At 43.1% G+C, this 19,528-nt stretch overlaps 1 protein-coding gene across 17 annotated transcripts in view; it reads right to left on the bottom strand.

Moving 5' to 3' along the window:
- Positions 1 to 19,528, bottom strand: part of CELF2 (CUGBP Elav-like family member 2) — a 567,685-nt gene that overhangs the window by 98,394 nt on the left and 449,763 nt on the right. For 15 of the 17 annotated variants that reach the window (XM_080580950.1, XM_080580958.1, XM_080580956.1 and 12 more), the window contains one exon: positions 5,144 to 5,226. The exons of the other annotated variants lie outside the window; for them this stretch is intronic. In XM_080580950.1, the coding sequence (XP_080437076.1) occupies positions 5,144 to 5,226 (83 nt within the window). The remainder of the gene's footprint in view (positions 1 to 5,143; positions 5,227 to 19,528) is intronic. 17 annotated transcript variants of the gene reach the window in all.

The following is a 19,528-nucleotide window of genomic DNA, read 5'->3' as shown; positions in this document are numbered from 1 at the left end:
TTAAAATATAGTTTCACTTGTTTTGCGCCCCTAAATGGACCCCGAGGTTTCTTTCAGCTAGCACACGATGCTTAGGGAGAAGTTCCCTCTAAGGCAGTCCTGTTTCCTTAGCACGTAAAGGGCATTTTATAAAGTCAGTAGTGATTCTTATAATGTAAAAAATGAAAGTCTTTTCCTTGACAACATCTGGCAAAAAGGAGGCCATTAATATTTTACAAGACAGTTAGATCCTACAAACTCCACCTTGCTGTTAAAATTTAAAGAGCTTTCTCAAAACTGTATTTCTCCATTGTTACATCCTTAATTAAATTGATTCATACAGCTAACGTTCTTATTTCATGCCAGAACTTCAATACAAAGGGCTTGCTGCTATTTGGAATATGTACATCCCACTTGAAATAAGAGCCACGTAAACTATTAGTCTGTTAAATGCACAGGAGTGCTGACACCTAAATCAGCGCAGGCTGTTAATTATTTTTGTGATAACCTCTGCTATGAGGATATAGGCAACAATATAGAGACAACAAATGATCTTTGTCATGTCAGGTGAAACTAACTGCAAATGCAAAACAGACTCCAAAGAGACTTAGGTCTTGATTTTAGAAAAGGATTCCAGTAGATTCCTGGTACTGAACAGATTCGTTCAAGGTCCATTTATTCAGCTGTCGGGCTTCAAGAACCCGACCAACATATAGTACTTTTGTTACGTATCGGCATTTAGCCCTTTCCAGGAAATCCTACCCAATGCACTAGTTAGCCAAATAGAGCGGATTCTGTTTTTAATCTAGTATGTACATTAAAACCAAACCAAAAAATGTCAGTGTCACAAACACCTCTGAGAGCAGTCCCTGCATACAGCTCATCAAGGTTTGCCCTCTCCATAAAAGCCAATTTTCACTAAGCAGCATATTAGAGCATAGGGGGACTAAAATTATTACATCTAACTAAAGACAGAATAAATTTAGATGCGAAGAATTTATTGGACTATTTTTTTCAGGGAATAGAAGCTACACATCTCTAGCAAAGCCATGAGATTCTTAATGAAGATGAGACTAGTTAAGTCTTGGTTCTCCTCATCCCAATTATTATAATCAAATTGAATTTTCCCCTTTTCTCCCCTCTGCCTTTTAAAACAAAATCCACACCAACTTTCACACCGTAAGAAGGCAACTGTAACTTGAATAACACAAACCGCATCCCTATGAGCTAGGGTATGAGCTATGCGCTTGCATGCTTTATTTGAAAAGACACATCTGAAAATTCGTGTTGTTCATTTACAAGACATAAAAGCCACTTGTGATGCCAGTACCAAGTAAACAGAAGAGAACTGTCCCTATTTCACTGATATGTATCATATATATCAATATGCGTGCATTTCTCTAACACTGCCTATCTTTTTCTCTGCCTAGTAGCAATGCTACTGTAACAAGTGATATCTAAATACACTTTTGGGGAAAGATAAAAGTTCCATTATATGACAAGGAATATTATGACTAACAGAGAGATTATAATAATCATGAGTGAAAAGAAGATGTTTGATCCTGCTTATGCTGAAAGTTTTTAAAATTTATAAAAAAAATCTTTTAAATGAATTTTATCCTCAAGAAAATGATTAAAACAAGAAAAGCCTTGAGATGTCAGCTGGTGACATGTTTTTCTTCTTTATTTTCCTTTTTTGTTGTTGTTGCTGTGAAAAAAATCTGAGAGAATACAGCAAAGTGCATCATTAACTTCTTATTAATTTCATAATACAAAGGCAATTCAGTTAAAATAGTGGTGCTGCAACTTTAAATTACAGAACTAGCTTGGTATTTAATGAGAGATTTAGCACAGCAGGGTTTCTGTTAAATTAAGTTGTGCCTTCACATCACAGTGGGAAAACAGGTGTATATTGGTTTAGAATTATGGAAATGTTGACTAATTCCAAGGCTTGTAATCAAACAGCAAGGCACCCTGCAATATTTTTTTCCAAGATTCTGCATTAATCATTTTATGTCTGGTCTTATTTTCTTCATGTCCACTAAAAGGGTGCAGCTCAAAGGAGCAGATAAAGCGCTCGTGCTTTCATGTCTCTGTTACGGATGAGGTCCACGCAGAAAGCAGATACAGAAACAGCGCACTGCAGGCTTTGCTCAACTACCCACCTAAATTAAGCTGAACATGCAGAAGGGGGATAGGTTTCACTCTACAAAAGCACTTTTTTGGCTTCGTGAGTATCGATCCCCAACCTGCTTACTGAGCAACACGGAGCAGGTCTGCATTTAAGAAATGGAGAGGCAAAGACCGGAGAGAACCTGGCTGCAATCATTTAACGCACACAGTGCTGGGCCAGAGGTATCCCTGTCCCCAGGCCTGCAGGATGGGTGATACCTACGTGCAGGCAAGGTGCAGCTGCTGTGGCATCCCTGCCCTAATTCTGTACCTCAAACCAGTAAACCACCTGCTTGTGCCCCTGATTTTTTTTTTTCCTGGTCTATTCAGGGATGCTTCTTATCTGACTTATGGTTGTATACCAGCAAAAGTGGAAGGCACATATTCTTCTGTTTCCAGATACACCTTCTTACTGTACCTCCCACATAGCTTATCTTGTTTACTGGAAGCAAGATGATGCCTGAATAAACCTGATCCAAATTCACCCCTTGTAACCCCAACAGACAATTGCTTCCATTTGCTCTGAAAGAGACTGTTTCACACACGGGCTATCCGCTACCAATCCCTGCTAGCTCAGGGAAAGCTGCTTAGTGGGCCAGATCTAACAGCATGGAAATTGCTAAAATTCATAGAAGGAGAATCCTGCTCAAGTCAAGTGTTTTCAGCATGTGTGCCACAACTTCATAGCACGCATAAATGAAGTTATTTTGGGAATATACTGATGCAGCATAACAGTATCCCAATATATGCTGAATGTCAGCATACAGCACGTGCAAAATACAGAATCTGTTATATAACACATGCTGAATTGTTCCTGAAGTAATGGATCTGTATTTGAGTTGGTTCTCTTTATTAGAGATGTGTCTTTAAGAAGAAAGTATAAAAATTTATCTCCAAGTAAAATCTTAACATCCCTGGCAGTATCAGGAGTATTTTTAAAGGCCAGGCCCCAAAGTCATGGGAATGCAATTTTCACATTTCCTTAAAAGAAAAGTTTGCAGCCTCATGTTCAGTATGGAAAAACAGAGCTTGAAAAGAAACATTTTAAATGACAAAGAGTTAGAGGCAGCATTGGAAAAAAAAGGTTATATTTTTGAGCTTTATTAAAAAAAAATAAATAAAAGGTGCAGTAACCTCTTTAACTGCTGCATGCTCCTTAGCTATAAAGAAGCAGAGGAGAAAATGATGCCCTGCTCAAGTAAGAAGCTGTGCAGAGCTGAGCCAGCTTTGCCACCTGTACATGGGGAGCTCAGGGAAGGAGGCTGCCCCTCTGAGTCACCTATGGGTTTATCCAAGACCTCAAAAAACAGAGCTGCCAGCTTGTGGGGCTCAGGGAAGAAGAGAGGAGCACCAGCAGCTCAGGACCACCTCCGCTGGAGTGTCCATCCCACCCAGCCAGCCTGCACAGCCACTTGACTGAAAGCCTGTTGGAGATGACTTGGGTTTGGAGAGCGGTTATACAACGTGTTGTGTTTGGAGGGCAGATATACAATGAGTTGGGTTAACTTCAACGTTAGCTGAATTAGGTTTGAGAGCGTTCATCCAAGGGCTTGGCATTTTCTAGCAGTGGGGATGGGAACCAACAAGTGGAGCTGCAGAACCAAAGGATGCTGTGATTCAACCTGAGCTCCAGAGGGGTCTCAAAGGCACTTTTCCTGAGGGGTCCCTCAGCACCTTTCTTTCTCTGTGAGGATAGCACATCATCCCAAACACCTTTAAAAGCTGAGCCTGCCACTGCAAGTGGCAATGTGAATGTCAATTGACCCTTGCAAGAGCCAGATACTGGAAAAATTTACTCAAATCTGAAGTTGCACAATTGTTCTTTGATTTTCCTCTAAGCTGGCTGGTCTCTGCAGATTTCCTCTCACCCCGTCCAGCATTTCCACTTGCAAATGACGGAGGAATCCCATTCTACCTCTGCGAATGAGCAGGGCTCATGGGGAACTATCCAACATACTTCTCCTCATTTCCATGACAGATGAGGTGACTTTCCTAATAGCAGTTGCATAAAGTGGGCCAGCCAGACATGACTTTTTCGAACAGGTAGTGACCAATTTCACATACAGCATGTAGGAGCTAAAGAAGATATTGGCCATATAACTGTCAGTCCAACCATTATTCTACTTATTTATAACAATGATGTATACTTTATTTTTTTGTGTGTAACCATACAAGCCATACATATAGTGGAACATTTGGCCTACATCAAGAGGGAATACATCCCTATCCCTTATATTTTTCCATTTCAATCCCCAAAGTATTTGGTTGCAACCAGCAGAACAAATTAAAACATTAGAACAAGAAGACTTCAGAGTTAAGTCATGCAATTACCAGTGATATCCTTTGCTCCAGACCTGTAACTCAAGTCTGAACTACTGCAGGATAACAAGCTACAGTTTGTAGGATTAGCCCAGTAACACAAGCACAACTGTGTTAAGCACCAGTGGGATGTATCAGTGGGAGCAGGGTGCTGAGCAGCGGCGGTGGCAGGAAGCAGGATGGCTCTGTGCAGGCAGCGATGTGGTGCTGCGCTCTGCGGTCCCCTGATGTGCAGCCACCAAGATAATGCAGGCAGTTGTTTAGAAACCATGTCTACAAAGGCTGCGTTTAATGAAGTTGGCTGTATTTTGTCTTTCTCTTCTCTCCCTTTTGAAACTAGAATCCCCAGTGGTGCAGTGTTTTTCTGCCATATGTTCCCCCCCCACCTCCTTTTCTTTAAAAAAAAAATAAAATTGGATCTACCTTGCACTTCAGTAACTGCCTCTAGTCAGCAGGAATCAGCACTATTTCCAGCCAAGGGACTTTCTACAGAAGAGCAACTGCCTTTGGAGATAATGCCATTGCTACAGGACTGGCACTGTTACAGGACAGGCCATCCGGCTTGTCACCCTCCCAAGAGACCAAGGTCATTTGGGGCACGAAGCAGCATCTCAAGCAAAAGGGCTATTTTCTGGCAATGAAATAATTAGGATCGAAAAGTAAATGTACTCACCCCAGGTAAAGTTTTAATATTGTGCAGTGCATTCTGTGCCTCAAGAGCAGCTTTTCTTGTATAAAATGTTACGAAACAACAACCTATAGAGAGAAATGAAAAGCTTTCAGAAATTAGTGAGTATGATTTGTGAGAGTACAATAGGGAGGCAGAAAAAACTGGTTGAACAACACATTATGAAAGCTGGAAATGTGAATTACCATGAGGCTGCCTGAATGACATGAATAAAAGAAAGCTTGTATGGTTTAAAATAAAAAGTCACCCCCTGTGCATTGCATCTATAGCACACCTACATTGTTAGTGAACTGTAATCACTTAGAAATTAAGTTAACTAAAATCCAATTGGCTTTGTACGGTGTAAATAAGGTTACATTTTTCTAAAGGCTCCCCGTTACACTTTGAGTATAAGCAACATGGCAAGCTCAAACCAGCAGGAATTCATTCTTGCATCCCAGGCAGAAAATCAGGTTAAAGCAGGACCTCATTTAAAGGGCCTTGTGTGTAAGGTTTGCTTTGCCTATATGTAAGGAGCCAAGGTTTGCTCCCCCCTTTCTGAAACCTGCTAAGACTGGAGGCAGGATGCCCATCTCAGTCGCAAGAGGGAAAATAAGCTGCAGGAGAATTTGCTGCAGGTGGGATAGCGGAGGTGGCTGGCAGCACGACGAGAGGCTCTGCTCACCCTGCTCCTGCCTAACCAGCTTCAGTTTCAGTACAGCAGCTTCAGTTGTCATAATCCCTCCTTTTCCCTTTGGCAGCACAGTCCAACTGAGCAGCATGTGGCATCGGACACAGGTTGCTGCTCTCTCTGTTGCAAAAGCAGCCAGTAAGCACTCCTGCAGCACACGCAGCCCAGGCAGCTCAACATCCACCCAGGGTGAGGCCAGGACTCAGGGACAGCTATAACATCATGGTGTGGGACAAAAATAAAAGGACAAGGAGCTGAGCTGCTGCAGTCTGTAACGGCTCTCAGGCTACGTCCCACTGCATGGTTTCCAGCACTGAAGTCTGTGAGGTTGCTGCTCCTTGGCATGCACGGGGCACGGAGAGAGCTTTCTGCAGGAGGACCTTGCATCCCTATTCCAGGTGGGGTCCTCCACACAATAACCCAGTTTGCAACTTCAATCTGACTTCCAGCTGGAGAGAAAACACCTTGAGAGCATCACCACAGCACTTCGGTGCGTAACACAAGGGAAATTCCCCCTGAAACAGCTCCCATCCAGCACAGCGTCAGTGTTATAGGCACACCCTCGAAGCCTAACCCGCTGCTGCTCTGTCCGTAAGGGAAAGAGGCTGGGGCTGAATGCAGCCCCAGTGCTGTGGATGTGGGCAGCTCCTGCTTTGGAGCTATGTCACCCTAAGAAGCGGCACCCAAACTCCCCTGGAGCTCTGCGGTCAGGAGGCTTGGTGACCCAGCTGGTACGGGGACAGGGAAAAACTGCTGGGAGGCCGAAGTAAATACTGAGGTAAAAACCTACTTCACGGCAAACGAAACGATGGTGATTTTACTGCTGAACCAGCAAACAATCCTATTGTCTTAATCCTTGACAGAGATTTGTTGCAGCTCCAGGGAAATGCCCAAACCAAACAGTTAGTGGAAGAAACCTCAGCTCCCGAGCCTCGGCGCTGGCCTTCCTGCTCCCTTGGAGCGTGACACGGGTCGGACACTCTGTCCTTTGCTGGCAGCGGCTCCCTAGTGCTTATCAAGGTGAAACACCACGTCACCCCTGGCGTGCCAGCTTTTCCTCAGCCTCTCAGCATTGCCATAGCAGCAAAGGGGACCGAGGATAGAGCGTGCAGAGGAGGACACGGGCGAGGAAGCGTCTTTAGTGGCCGCATGGAGTGCGCTGACAGCACACCGTGGAAGGGCTCCATCCAGAACCCCCCCTCCGCTGCCTCCTGCTCGGCTCCAGCTGTGCACTGCTCTGTGAACGCTCCCTCTGGCTTTGCAGCAGGGCCGGTGACGACCATTACCTTTACAACAAGCGAAGGTAATCATGTATTCCCAGCTGGAATACGGTGAGTTTATCCCTTAACAGAAAAGCACTTGCAGGCAGCACAATACGCAGGCAGGAAGGTAATGCTGACTTAACACAGCTGGGAGAAACGCTTCTCGTGGTGCCAACAGATTCCTTAAAATTTCACAGTTCACGAAAGAGAAGGTTTGATAATTATTTCAGTGAGCTGAACATTGTTCGATAGGGATGGCTATTACAGACAGCCACAGCCTGTAAGGGTTTGTGCTTCCTGTGAGTGCTTCTGAATCTTCTATTCCACTGGTAAACTCTGCACATTTTAATTATTCGAATCCAGAGTTAAAATGGGAAACAAATCAGAGTTTGCGACATTAAATAGCACAACTTTGAGAAAACAGCATGGCATACTTCTGTCCTGCCAGCTGGTTCCAAAGTCTACCATCTTCTACTACTGCCTCTGTATTTGTTTTATTAGCTGTTTAGTATACAGTTTTTTAACCAGGAGAGAGGATTTTGAGGAAAAAATACCAAGTAGTAGTCGTGACCTTGCAATTGTGATGTCCTTACCATGGGTCTGAAGAGTTTTATTTTGGATTTGGGCTCTGTGGGCTTATTCTCACAGGATGTTTGGAAGCTTTGGGTTCATCATTCTTGGCACCACTTGAAAGAACTGCAGTTGAAAGATGAATACCCCATGAAATACCCTTTAACTAGTCATGTTTGGGGAGCAATTGTGTAAGAGAGAAAAATGTCTCTGGGAATGAAGACTGGGAGAAAACAGCAGGAAACACACAGATGTTTCCAGCAGGTCAGCAGCCTGTTATGGTGCCTTTTAAGCCCACAGATCGACACACCTGAAGATGCACACGGATAAAATCATTACCTGTACTCGTTTTGCTTGCATCTTATTAAACAAATACAATAAAACAATGGTTTGCCGTGCTTTGGGGAGAGCATGGATGCGATCTGTGGACACTTGATTCTGAAGCTCTCCGACAAAGAGGTTGGGGTTGGACTGAAAAAAAAAGAAAATACGAAAATCCAGACCAGGAGAGGTGAACATGCGCACAGTCCCAGAGGAAATGCTAGAGCTTAGCCTATGGAGGTGCTCTCTGCCAAGGTACACACACCGCTGCAGCTCCAAAAAGCCAGCTTTGAAGATGCCTTAAGTGTAAAATCCCTTTGGCTCAGTACCACGTGCCACAGGAGAAAATACCGAGTTCAGTTGTTTCTGCAGAAATCCTGGAAGGGAAGACTGCTGTGTGAAAACACAGGGTTCATGTGTGCTGTTGGGCTGGTAGCTGGGCCCTGCTGAAGGACGACTAGGATTCTTCCACTTACCCCAAGAAAATGCAATATTACCATAGACAAATCTGTGACAGCACTGGAAAATAAAAGTATATTTCCTATGAGAAAAGAAAAAAAAAACAACAAAACACAACCCTCTTTCCAGCCCCCTGCACACATAATCATGGTTTCATCATCAGCAGACACAACAGCAGCTTGAACCCCAGCTAAACCTTTCTGACATCCAAATACCCAAAAGCCTGACAGTGATAACCTTCTCCCCTCCTATTCAGGACTACTTATAAGGCGGATTGACTTGTGGACATGGTTCTGCCTATTCTCAGTCAGCCCAGTTTAACTCTGATTTAACTTCGTGTGGACTAGCTTCTTCTTGACTGAAGAAACGGGAGCTCATGCCTCCAAAGCACCAAATTCCCTTTGTTTTTGTACACTGGTTGTGCTTGAGTTGGATTTACTCGAGCATACTTTACTCCGTATTTACTCCAGCATACAACATCTCCGCTCTCTACCTAGAAAAAGTACTGAATGAATCATGCAGATCTCTACAGTCCCTTAAGGACATCCGCAACAACTTCGTGGCTATTCTGCCAGATGCTTGAACAGACTGAATGAAAGCTGCCACCCTGCACTGTACAGCAGCTGGTAGCAGCAAACGGGGGCCTGAGAAACAACGGTGGCGAGCAGCCCTACTTCTCAGCGCTTCTGGTGATAAAATGCTGCAGTGTAGACACTGCAATGCTCAACTTCAACACCTCATTAAAAAAAAAAGGAGAAAGATCTCTTATCTCACCTTGTTTTGTCTTTTTTTCTCTTTTTTTTTTTTTCCAAAGGAAATTTAGTGCCAGAAAAAGACCTTGAGGTCCCAGCCACTGGGAGAGAGTTGACACATTCAATTCTCCATGACACATCCAATTCACAAGCCCCTGCTCAGGCTGCCAAAGGCACCAATTAGCACCAGTGGTGGAGATTTTATATCCATTTTTTTTTTTTTTTTTTTTCAACAGAAACCTGTTTAGGAAGACACCAATGGGGGCAAACAGTCTCACGTATGGCTGGAAACAGCTTTACATGAGTCACTGTCAAAGATGGCACCAACGGATTGCATGGGGATCGTTCAGCCCCAGCTTCACTAAAGCAACTGTTTAGAAGTTAGGGATGGAAAAAAGAAGGCAAACAGCAAGGACACTCACAACACCACATTCACATTTGATTTTCTGCTGACAGCGAACCTGGGCTTCTGAAGGATGTTTGTGCACATTGTGGAATTATGACAAAACACAGAGTTTTCACCAGGAAACTTCAAACAATGCCAGTCCTCCTATGAGCTCTTTTCAGAGAGCAGTTGGTGAACTCCTGCAAGTGGACTTCTCCTTCTGTGCGACTTCTTCACTGAATTAGGCATTGGTGAAACACTTATCCCCATCCACCCAGCAGCATGGACACACAGAGCTGTGTCAGTGCCTTCATGGGATCCCAGAATGGTTTGGGATGGAAGGGACCTCAAAGCCCATCCAGTTCCATTCAGGATTGGATTATATATGTTGTGGCAGGGTAAATAAACGCATACAAATCAGGTTTATAGCATCAAGACAATTTCATGTCATTACTAGCTAATGTGTCCCTAAAGAAACCAGCCCTGCATGCTGGGATGTGAGTTGAGCTGTAATGGTCTGGGCTTGCAAGTAGATGAATCCCAGAATGGTTTGGCTTGGAAGGGACCTCAAAGCCCCCCCAGTGCCACCCCCTGCCATGGCAGGGACACCTCCCCCCAGCCCAGGCTGCCCAAAGCCCCATCCAGCCTGGCCTTGGGCACTGCCAGGGATGGGGCAGCCACAGCTCCTCTGGGCAGCCTGGGACAGGGCCTCAGCACCCTCAGAGTGAAGAATTTCTTCCTAATGCCTAATCTAAATCTCCCCTCTTTTAGTTTAAAGCCATTCCCCTTGTCCTATCGCTGTACTCCCTGATAAACAGCCTCTCCTCTTCGTTAGGTTGCAAGCTCCAGCGCAGACACCGCTAGGAGCTCATCCACGTCAGTATTTTTATCGCTTTCTCCCAATTCAAGCACAGACTAATTACTCCACGAGAACTGTTTACATCCCTAATTTTAAGCAGTGAACAAAAGGAAGCTCTCCTCCGCTCAGAGATGTGGCGGGCGCGCTCCTTGCTGGCTTTTAACGGCACTGGAATCTGTGTAAGAGGCTTAATCTCTCAGCCAGGATTTCATGCTTGAACGAATACGGCAACCTCCATCTTGCTTCGGGTGTGAAAACGCTCCTTACAGCTCCCAATACTGAATACACGGTTCCTAGTTTAAAGTTACCAGCAATTATATGCGTGCATCCATATGAGAAAATAACCCTCAGCCGTGGACGGGAATTAAGAGCTGCCGTTGCACGCGGTGCTCTGTGCTTCTGATTTGCTTGAAGAAAAACCTGCTGCAATTTCTTGAAAATTTAACTTTGGGGAGTTGAAAGAGAAAAGATACAGGTGAAAAAAAAAACACCACTCATATTCTTTGGCCTGATTTATGAGTTTTTATAGTTTTCAACTGTCAAAATTTGTCAGTTTGGATCTCTGCTGCATTGTGCATATTATCACCTGCCGCCAGTATCTGAACCCTAACCATAGGGTATAGAAATACAAGAGCTTATCAGTGCGTCTGCAAAGGCTGCGACAACTTAAAAGTATGAAATTTGCTTTACCTTCCAGACTAATAAAATAAACACTTCAAAACAGCTATAATGATTATCTGATGATTGAACTCTGTATTCTTTTAGCACGTAATGGAATCCTGGCAGACAAATTCAATTCAAAATACATTCACATTCAGGACATCAACAAAGTCATCATGTTGTGAATTGAAAATTCCTTTAAAGGCTGCGTTTGAATTCTAAGGGGCTGACAGATCAAGGGACTGAAGGCCCTGGAAGGCTAAATGAGTGAAGTCCCGCTATGTTTCTTTCTTTCTGTGAATGAAGCTCACTTTTGTGTGTGCATTTGCAAGCAGAACAGGTGCTGGCTTCATACAAGCTTGGAATCTCAATTGGGACAGTAGCTTCTTGTCAATCCCGCACAGTTCAAGCTAGTTTAAGTTAAGGAGGATTTCTTTTTCTTCTTTCCCCCCCCCCAAATATTCCTTTCCTGATTTTCACATTACTCTTCCATGACCAAAATTTAAACATTACACCGCGATTTAACAGGGGTGCATTTCTAAAGGGTCTCTTGCATTCCAGATGTTCACCCCAACGCTGAAAGACGTGCTCGGTAAATCACAAGCAGCTGCCTGAGCAGCATGATGTGCAGCCAAACACGCCATGACCCACACTGTCATTTTCCAAAAGGCGACGGAGACATCAAAAATCCTCGTCCACCAAAGCCACTGAAAAGACCTATTGCTGCAGGAGCTCAGGTGCAGTTGGGCAACAAGAGTCTTTACATTCGTTAATTTTGGTGCAGCTCAATGGAAGCCTTGTCCAGTATTTATTCTATATTAGGGGTTTTCGTGCAATTAGCTAACCGGAGTGAAAGACACCATTCTACTGTTAGGAGAAGTGTTTCAAGCCTTAGAGATTCTGGTTTGGTGACTCCATACAAAAACTGAGAAAAAGATGAGCTGGCTGAATAGCAAATACAGACATTCCTGACAAAGGAAAGCAAAACCTTTCCAGAAATAAAACTCTTAACTGTTTCTGCAATTCCACTGAACAGGAAAAGAAGGTGGCTAAGGCAGAGGGAGGCATTTTTGATTCCTACCTGCACCATCCTCTCGCTCTATTGTACAGGGAGTCACCTGAGAGCACGATGGCAATGCTTCACTCCTGAAGCAATCCCGGATAGAATTGCCATACGCTGCAGAAATCAACCTTTAACGATGCCGCCTCCCAATTAGCTCAGGTTTGCTAATAGTTCGATATAATTGGCACCCTGATGGAAACTGTATTACCAATCCTGTCACCAGCCAGGAACCCGAAATGCCACTCTAATGACAACACATATTAGAGCAATGCCACTTCTAATATTAATACGTTAGCCGCAGGTAGGCTGGGGCTCATATACCAGAAGGATTCACAAACAGGACATGCCAAATTCCACCCCGGGCTCTATTTTTTCGCCTGGTTATAACATCCAGGGCGGCAATAGAGCAGCCCCAGCGTGCCCCGAACCGCCCCTGTCGCATTATAGCACAACTGCTGCAGGCCTGGAGAAGCCCTGTAAATGGCCAATGAAAAATGATCCCACGGAGCTCAATTTTTTCAGCCCGTGCCTCGCAAGTTATGACGGCCTTTCTGTTAATTGGCCACAAGTCCTAGTTTGCTGTCAGCCTTCAGCTGCACCGGGGAGCTCTTTTGGAGGAGTCGCACTCTGTCATTCCCGTACCCTTGTGAATACAAATGCTCTCTATAAATGTCCTCTGCCTACAAAATGGAAGTATTTTTTTTTCTTTTCTTTTCTTTTTTTTTTTTTTTTGACCTAGATTAAATCTGCTGAATTTTCAAGCCTTTTGGGAAAGCAACTAAGAACTAATATGCACCGGTTCGTGTGCCACACCACTTCCCTGCCCATTATTATGTAAATTTTGACTAAAGTGCGACACAGATAGAAGAGATATCACGGGCAAAATTGCCAGAATCTGCTTTTCTTGCTCTCTGAAATAAGCCACTTATATTAAACAGTTTTAAGTGTCTAATAGCTGTAAAAGTATCGGAAGAATTTCAATGTCTATTTTTCATATAGGACAACGACAGCTGTTAGCAAATTCCTGAGCTCTCTCGCTGCCTGCGTAATGATTGGGAAGCGAGCGGCCAGCACGCCGGCACGGCACGTCGGGGCTCTCTGGTTTCCTTCTGAAGGACGGGGCCAACTTCCACATCTGCAGCTTGGGAATGCTCATTCCAAATTTGTAGTCGATAGTGATAAAGGAGGGGGAGGAAGCGGTTTCAGGATTGGATTATGTATGTTGTGGCAGGGTAAATAAACGCATACAAATCAGGTTTATAGCATCAAGACAATTTCATGTCATTACTAGCTAATGTGTCCCTAAAGAAACCAGCCCTGCATGCTGGGACGTGAGTTGAGCTGTAATGGTCTGAGCTTGCAAGTAGATGAATCCCAGAATGGTTTGGCTTGGAAGGGACCTCAAAGCCCCCCCAGTGCCACCCCCTGCCATGGGCAGGGACACCTCCCAGCAGCCCAGGCTGCCCCCAGCCCCATCCAGCCTGGCCTTGGGCACTGCCAGGGATGGGGCAGCCACAGCTCCTCTGGGCAGCCTGCGCCAGGGCCTCACCGCCCTCTGAGTAAAGAATTTCTTCCTAATGCCTAATCTAAATCTCCCCTCTTTTAGTTTAAAACCACTCCCACTTGTCCTGTCATTATACTCCCCGACAAAGAGTCCCTCCCCAGCTTTCCGGTGGGACACCTTTGAGTACTGGAAAGCCACTATGAGGTCTCCCTGAAGCCTCCACTTCTCTAAGCTAAATAACCCCAACTCCTTCAGCCGGTCTTCATAGCAGAGGTGCTCCAGCCCTCCGACCACCTTTGTAGTCCTCCTCTGGGCCCACTCTAACAGATCTGAGATTTCCAAACATAAACTCTGGAAATGCTGTGGAGATATTGGTGAGCAGTCGGTGGCATTGTACCCGCACATCAGGATGGCATCAAGACCCGATCTGCTCTGTGAAACAGCCGGGTGCTGGAAGCACCACCAGCCTGGCCTGGACTCTTCCTCCTCTGCCACCCTTCCAAGCACCCAGCCAGTGTGCAACCCTTGGAGAGACATTTCTTGCGCAGTCCCAGGAGGAGGAAGGCCTGCCAACACCACAGAAAATCTGAGCCATTGCTCAGTGCCTTTTATCCAGTTCACATTTGGTCTATTTACACTTCTAAATCTTGAAGATAGAACACAATTGGGATCTTATACATCTGTACGTACTGTTTACAAAAAAAAAAATCTGCTTGTAATAAAAACTTCTTGTTAGAGCTTTTTGAAAAAAAAAATATCTCAAGTAAGTAGGACAGCAGGGGAGAGGCCAAGGAGACGGCGCTCCAGTCTCCATTTCTGTGATGGGTCTGCCTTGGAATCTGTACTCCCCACTGGTACAGTATAGAAAACAATACACATAGGATAAACAAGAAATATTTTTGTTTTAATTGGAAATCATTCTAAACAAGGCCTGTCAATATCTGTGTATAAGGTATTACAAAGAAAAATGGGGGGGATATTTACATGAAGCTACAACACAATCACTTATTTCTCATGCTGCCTTATTTTTGTTTTCCCTTTACCTCCTCTTCTTCTTTTCCTTCATATTGTCACACTAATTCTCCTTAATGTTAAGTTCACGTTCTCCTCAACTTATGTAGACCCTTACTCATTTCTTCCCAGCAGCTGGTCACTGTTTCCTTTTTCTCCTTCCCCAGGTAACAACTATTGATTTAAAATTACTGGCTTTGAAATGCATTAACATCCTCAGCCACTGTGCAAGTGAACTCCTAAGTTTGTCTATCTGCTAAACGTATCTTTGGATACAGTACAAAAAGAGGATTCAGTGTGTAGATTCTAAAAAAACTGGAAATTAAAAATTAAGATGTCCTCCCTTTATTAATACATTCTTACAGCAGGTATCTAGAGTGACACTGTATTTCAGTTCAAAAAGACTCTGCAAAGATCATGTTTATAGAAATCAATGTAGACATGAACACATCTTTCTCAAATGACATTTCAAAAGCCCTACACTCTGGCCCTGATATTCACCAGTAGGAAATCAAACTTCATAGCGCACATCCCACTGTCACTGGATTTCCATGTATGTTTTCTTTAATTAGAATGCTCAAGAAAGATCACTGAAGGGTGGTTTTCCCAAAAAGACTTCCAGATCAATGCTGTGATTTAACCTCTAATTTTACTGCGACTCATGAGAAGCCATCCATCTACTAGTTCGGCTATGATGCAACTCTGGTGAAAATATTGAGAATAGCATAGCTTTACCAAACAATCCCTTTAAAATCTTCAAACCTTTGACTATCTAGAGAGTTAATTGCAATTTATAAGACTACATTGTTATTACAAAAACCTACACTGTGTATTTGAAATTATTTTCACTGGTTAAATGCCAATGACATCCTGAGCTGCATTAGGCAGAACATTGCCAGCCGGTCGAGGGAGGTGATCCTTGTCATCTGCTCGGTAGTGCTGAGACACAGCTGGGGTACAAGGAAGACATGGACATACTGGGGAGAGGCCACGAAGATGATGGAGTGGATCACCTCTCCTATGAGGACAGGCTGAGAAAGCTGGGACTGTCCAACTGGGAAAGAGAAGGGGGATCTTACCAATGTGCACACACAGATGACGGGGCGAGTAAAGAAGGTGGTGCCAGGATCTCCTTAGTGGTGCGCAATGACAGGCCAAGAGGCCATAAGCACAAATTCAAATGCAAGAAATTCCATTTAAACAAAAGGATAAACTTTTTTAATGTTAAGGTTGATCAAAAACCGGCACAGGTTACCCAGAGAGGTTGTGAGACTCCATCCTTGGCGATATTCAAAACCTGCCTGGATATGGCCCTGAGCAACCTGCTGTAGGCAACCCTGCTTTGAACAAGGGGGTTGGATGAGATGAAGCCCAGAGGTCCCTTCTGACCTCTGCCTGTCTGTGATTCTGTGAAATGGCAATGAAGGAATTTAAGTGGCTTTTCCACAATACCCTACTAACACAATACAACTCCTTCAGAAATATATTGCAGGCTTATTTAACTTCAGCAAACAACATCAGTTAAATTGCTGTTTTATTGTTGTACTCATCAGTTGGGAACTAGCTCTCATTCACAAGCAAATTTCACATACAAGTTTTTTTCATGGCAATAACACAGGAACTACTCTTTTCTTTACAAACAGAACCAGAGACATTCAAATCTCAGCATGGTCCCTATTGCCACAGACACACAAGGCAGTAAAAACATCTACTATCACATCTTGTTTTCAATAATATAACAAGAAATGTATGAGTTCAGAAGCATTAAGATGCATTTTTAAGTTACATTTCATCCGGTCCTGTTGTATCTGCTACATCATGAAGTTTTCTTTAAATTCAATGCCTTCACTATTACAAGACCACCTAACCCACAGCACTGACAGCTCTGAAACCCTGCACTTCTGTCTTCTAAAGATGGTTTAGGTAAGGCCAAATCTAACAACACAAAGAGAAATGGTCCAGGGATAAAGAGTTATAAAAGAAGACAAGGAGTAGAAAGATTATTGGTGATACTTAATGAAAAAAACATTTAAAATGGAACAACACAAATAATCAATCCTATTCTTTACCCAGAAACTTGTTAAGAGGATGGTGGATGGGTTGGTTTCAACACTTGTTTGGATTTGGAAGTTGTGGTTATCGTTTTTGCAACAGAATCTAAACCTGACCTTGGATAATTCATTTCTAGGAAGAGAGTGTTGAAGTTCTTCTGAAAATAACGTTCAATGCCCATCTGAATCTTCAAATGCTTTTGAACAATCTGGCCTTTAATCTCCCTGTGCCCCAGCTTCTCCTTGTAAAATGGAAAGAATAAAATGTCCTGAGCTCAAAGAAATGCTGTGAAGAAACCATAAAAAAGAGAGAGAGAAAAAAAAAAGAGGTGAAAAGATACTGCAATAACAATGATGAGAGTAACAGCAGAGCACTGCTTGCAAGTGCGGCTTCTACTAACCAGCTACAGTCTGGCATGCTTCCTCCAAAAGTTTGCTTATAGGAAATGTAAGAAATCAATAGAAGACAGTCAAGTTGGCGTAAGGGGAACTTCAGCAGTTTGGAAAGAAATTCTAGCTTAAATATTGCCCTACAGTGAGCTTCATTCAACAGAGACCTGTTCTCCCCCAGCACCCAACACCACCTAACTCTGTACCTTACTGCATTTGCACAAAACACCTAATAGAGGCTCCAATCTCTGCTGGTCAAAAAACTTCCAAAGCCTCCACTGAGTCATGACTTGTTATAATATACACACTATTTTCAGGGAGCTAATTTTCATCAATTTGAAAACCTGTTTTCTTAAAAATGTGCAACTCTTCCCTGTCTTTATAACTCAGTTAAGTTATAATCCATTGTCTGAGTAAGTCATACTTCCTGTGCTGTTTGCCCAAGATGCTTGCAATTCTTTCTTGACTTCAACTTTATAAACGCTTACGTATCTCGTATTGATTCACAGACGTTCACAGTTCCACTCTCACAGGGTCAGAGCACATGTCAAATCTTTCCTGCATTGTGTACACCTTCAAGCAGCGTTTCATCTAAGGAGCTTCACTTTCCCTGAACTTGTTAGCAGTGACACATTTATTCCCCAATTAAGATTTTTTTTTTATATATATAATAACAAGAAAAGAAAAGAAACAGAAGAAATTTCTGGCAACTCTTCTGTCTTTCTAGTTGGTTGAAACAATTTTATGCAGATGAAGATGCAACTCTACAGAGCCTTTGAACTTTAAGCAGCATCTTTACTTGGCTTTGAACTCTCAACAGGGTCCATGATCTTTCAAAGCAATATATTCTGCCTGTGGAAGCTTCAAACAAGGGGAAAAAGGCATGGTTAGAAAAAACTGCAAAATATGTTTTTTTTTTCTTTTTTTTTTTAAATACTTGATGCTCCTGGAAATAAATAAATAAAAAAACACAACTGAGTGGTATCTGAAGAAGTGTATTCGGCACTCAAGTGTTTCCCTAATTAATTGTTTAGATGAGTGCTAAAATAAATGCAGCAGCAGCAAAGATAAACAAACCACTTTAGTAATAAAGCCATATATTTGTGCAGACACACAAAAATAAATGACAGCTCTTAATGAGCACAAGCAATGAGAACGAAGAACACACTTCATGTGGGGTATCTACGCTCGGAAAGCTCAAGCTCAAAGACATTTAAGAGGTATCTGGCAACAGCCTCCTGGCCCGACTCATGTTTGTTCCTTGTACAGCACGGAGGCTGATGCGGCACCTAGATTTGCACGGACTAATGGTGTAAAAATAAAAAGCATGCTGAAGAAGAATAACTGCTTCATCTTGCCTAGGCAGCCTCATAGGAACAAGAAAAGCACTCGTGGTGAGAGGGGTTGTTATCCCAGTTTATGGTTGTTATTATTTATTTTTGTCTGATGATTAACTAACATGAAATCAATGAAGGGAGATGCAGAGTACGTGTGTAATGCATATGCTTCCAAAATGAGAGAGAAAAGCTACGATGATTCATACAGTCTTTTCTTGTACTGGAAATGAACTAACGAAGGGGAAAAGTGTTATCGTACAGATCTAGGAAGGCATGTCTCAGAGAGGACAGTTTTAGGCTTCCACATGTAATTATTCCAAAGTTGTCTCTGGTCCTACCTGTACACTTCCAAGAATCAGGATTCCCATAATTCTCCCAGAAGACTATGTCACAAGCTCACAAGTGCTCATTTTAAAGGCACTATTGGTGGTAAGCACTCTCACCCTTGCTTAGCTTCACCTTGCTGTTTACTTCTTGAACCTTCCTAAACAACATGACTACTTTGCAATCTTTGTATAAATGACTCAGCAACCAAGCAAAACAGTCAAAACCCACGGGTTGTAAAATAAATAAGATATCCCCCCAGAAACCATACTACCAGTTATGTATGATTTGGAAAACTGGTTAAAAATCTATTCACCGATATTTAATATCTATCGAGGGAAGGGAATATTGAGTGTGGTGGATGACCCATGGGTCATGTCTTGAGTCCTCTAATTAATAGCACATCAGAGAAGTCCGAACAAGATGGTACCATGATACATAGACTCTAGGGCTCTCCAAAGACCTATATCTCAGATGCAGCATTTAATCAGATCAAGATTTAAAATAAATCTCCAGCAGCCTGTTTCCAAGTTATGACAAGAGAAGTACTTGGCTAGAAAGGTAAAGGCTGTATGAAATGATTGGCAACTGCTCAAGACAAGAAGAGAAAGGAGCAGAATGATTGGCAACTTAATCAGAAGGAGAAAGAAAAGTGGAAAAAAGGAACAAAAGGAGTTCCTAAACAGCTATGTGTTGGCTCCTGCGGCTGTCAAAGGTGGCCTTGAGCAGGCAGTGGCAGGAGAGCTTACATT

This window comes from Anser brachyrhynchus, assembly GCF_964034855.1.
Source record: "Anser brachyrhynchus genome assembly, chromosome: 1".
Classification (NCBI taxonomy): domain Eukaryota; kingdom Metazoa; phylum Chordata; class Aves; order Anseriformes; family Anatidae; genus Anser; species Anser brachyrhynchus.
The sequence above is the reverse complement of the archived record's forward strand: the minus strand, read 5'-3'. Positions and strand labels throughout refer to the sequence as shown.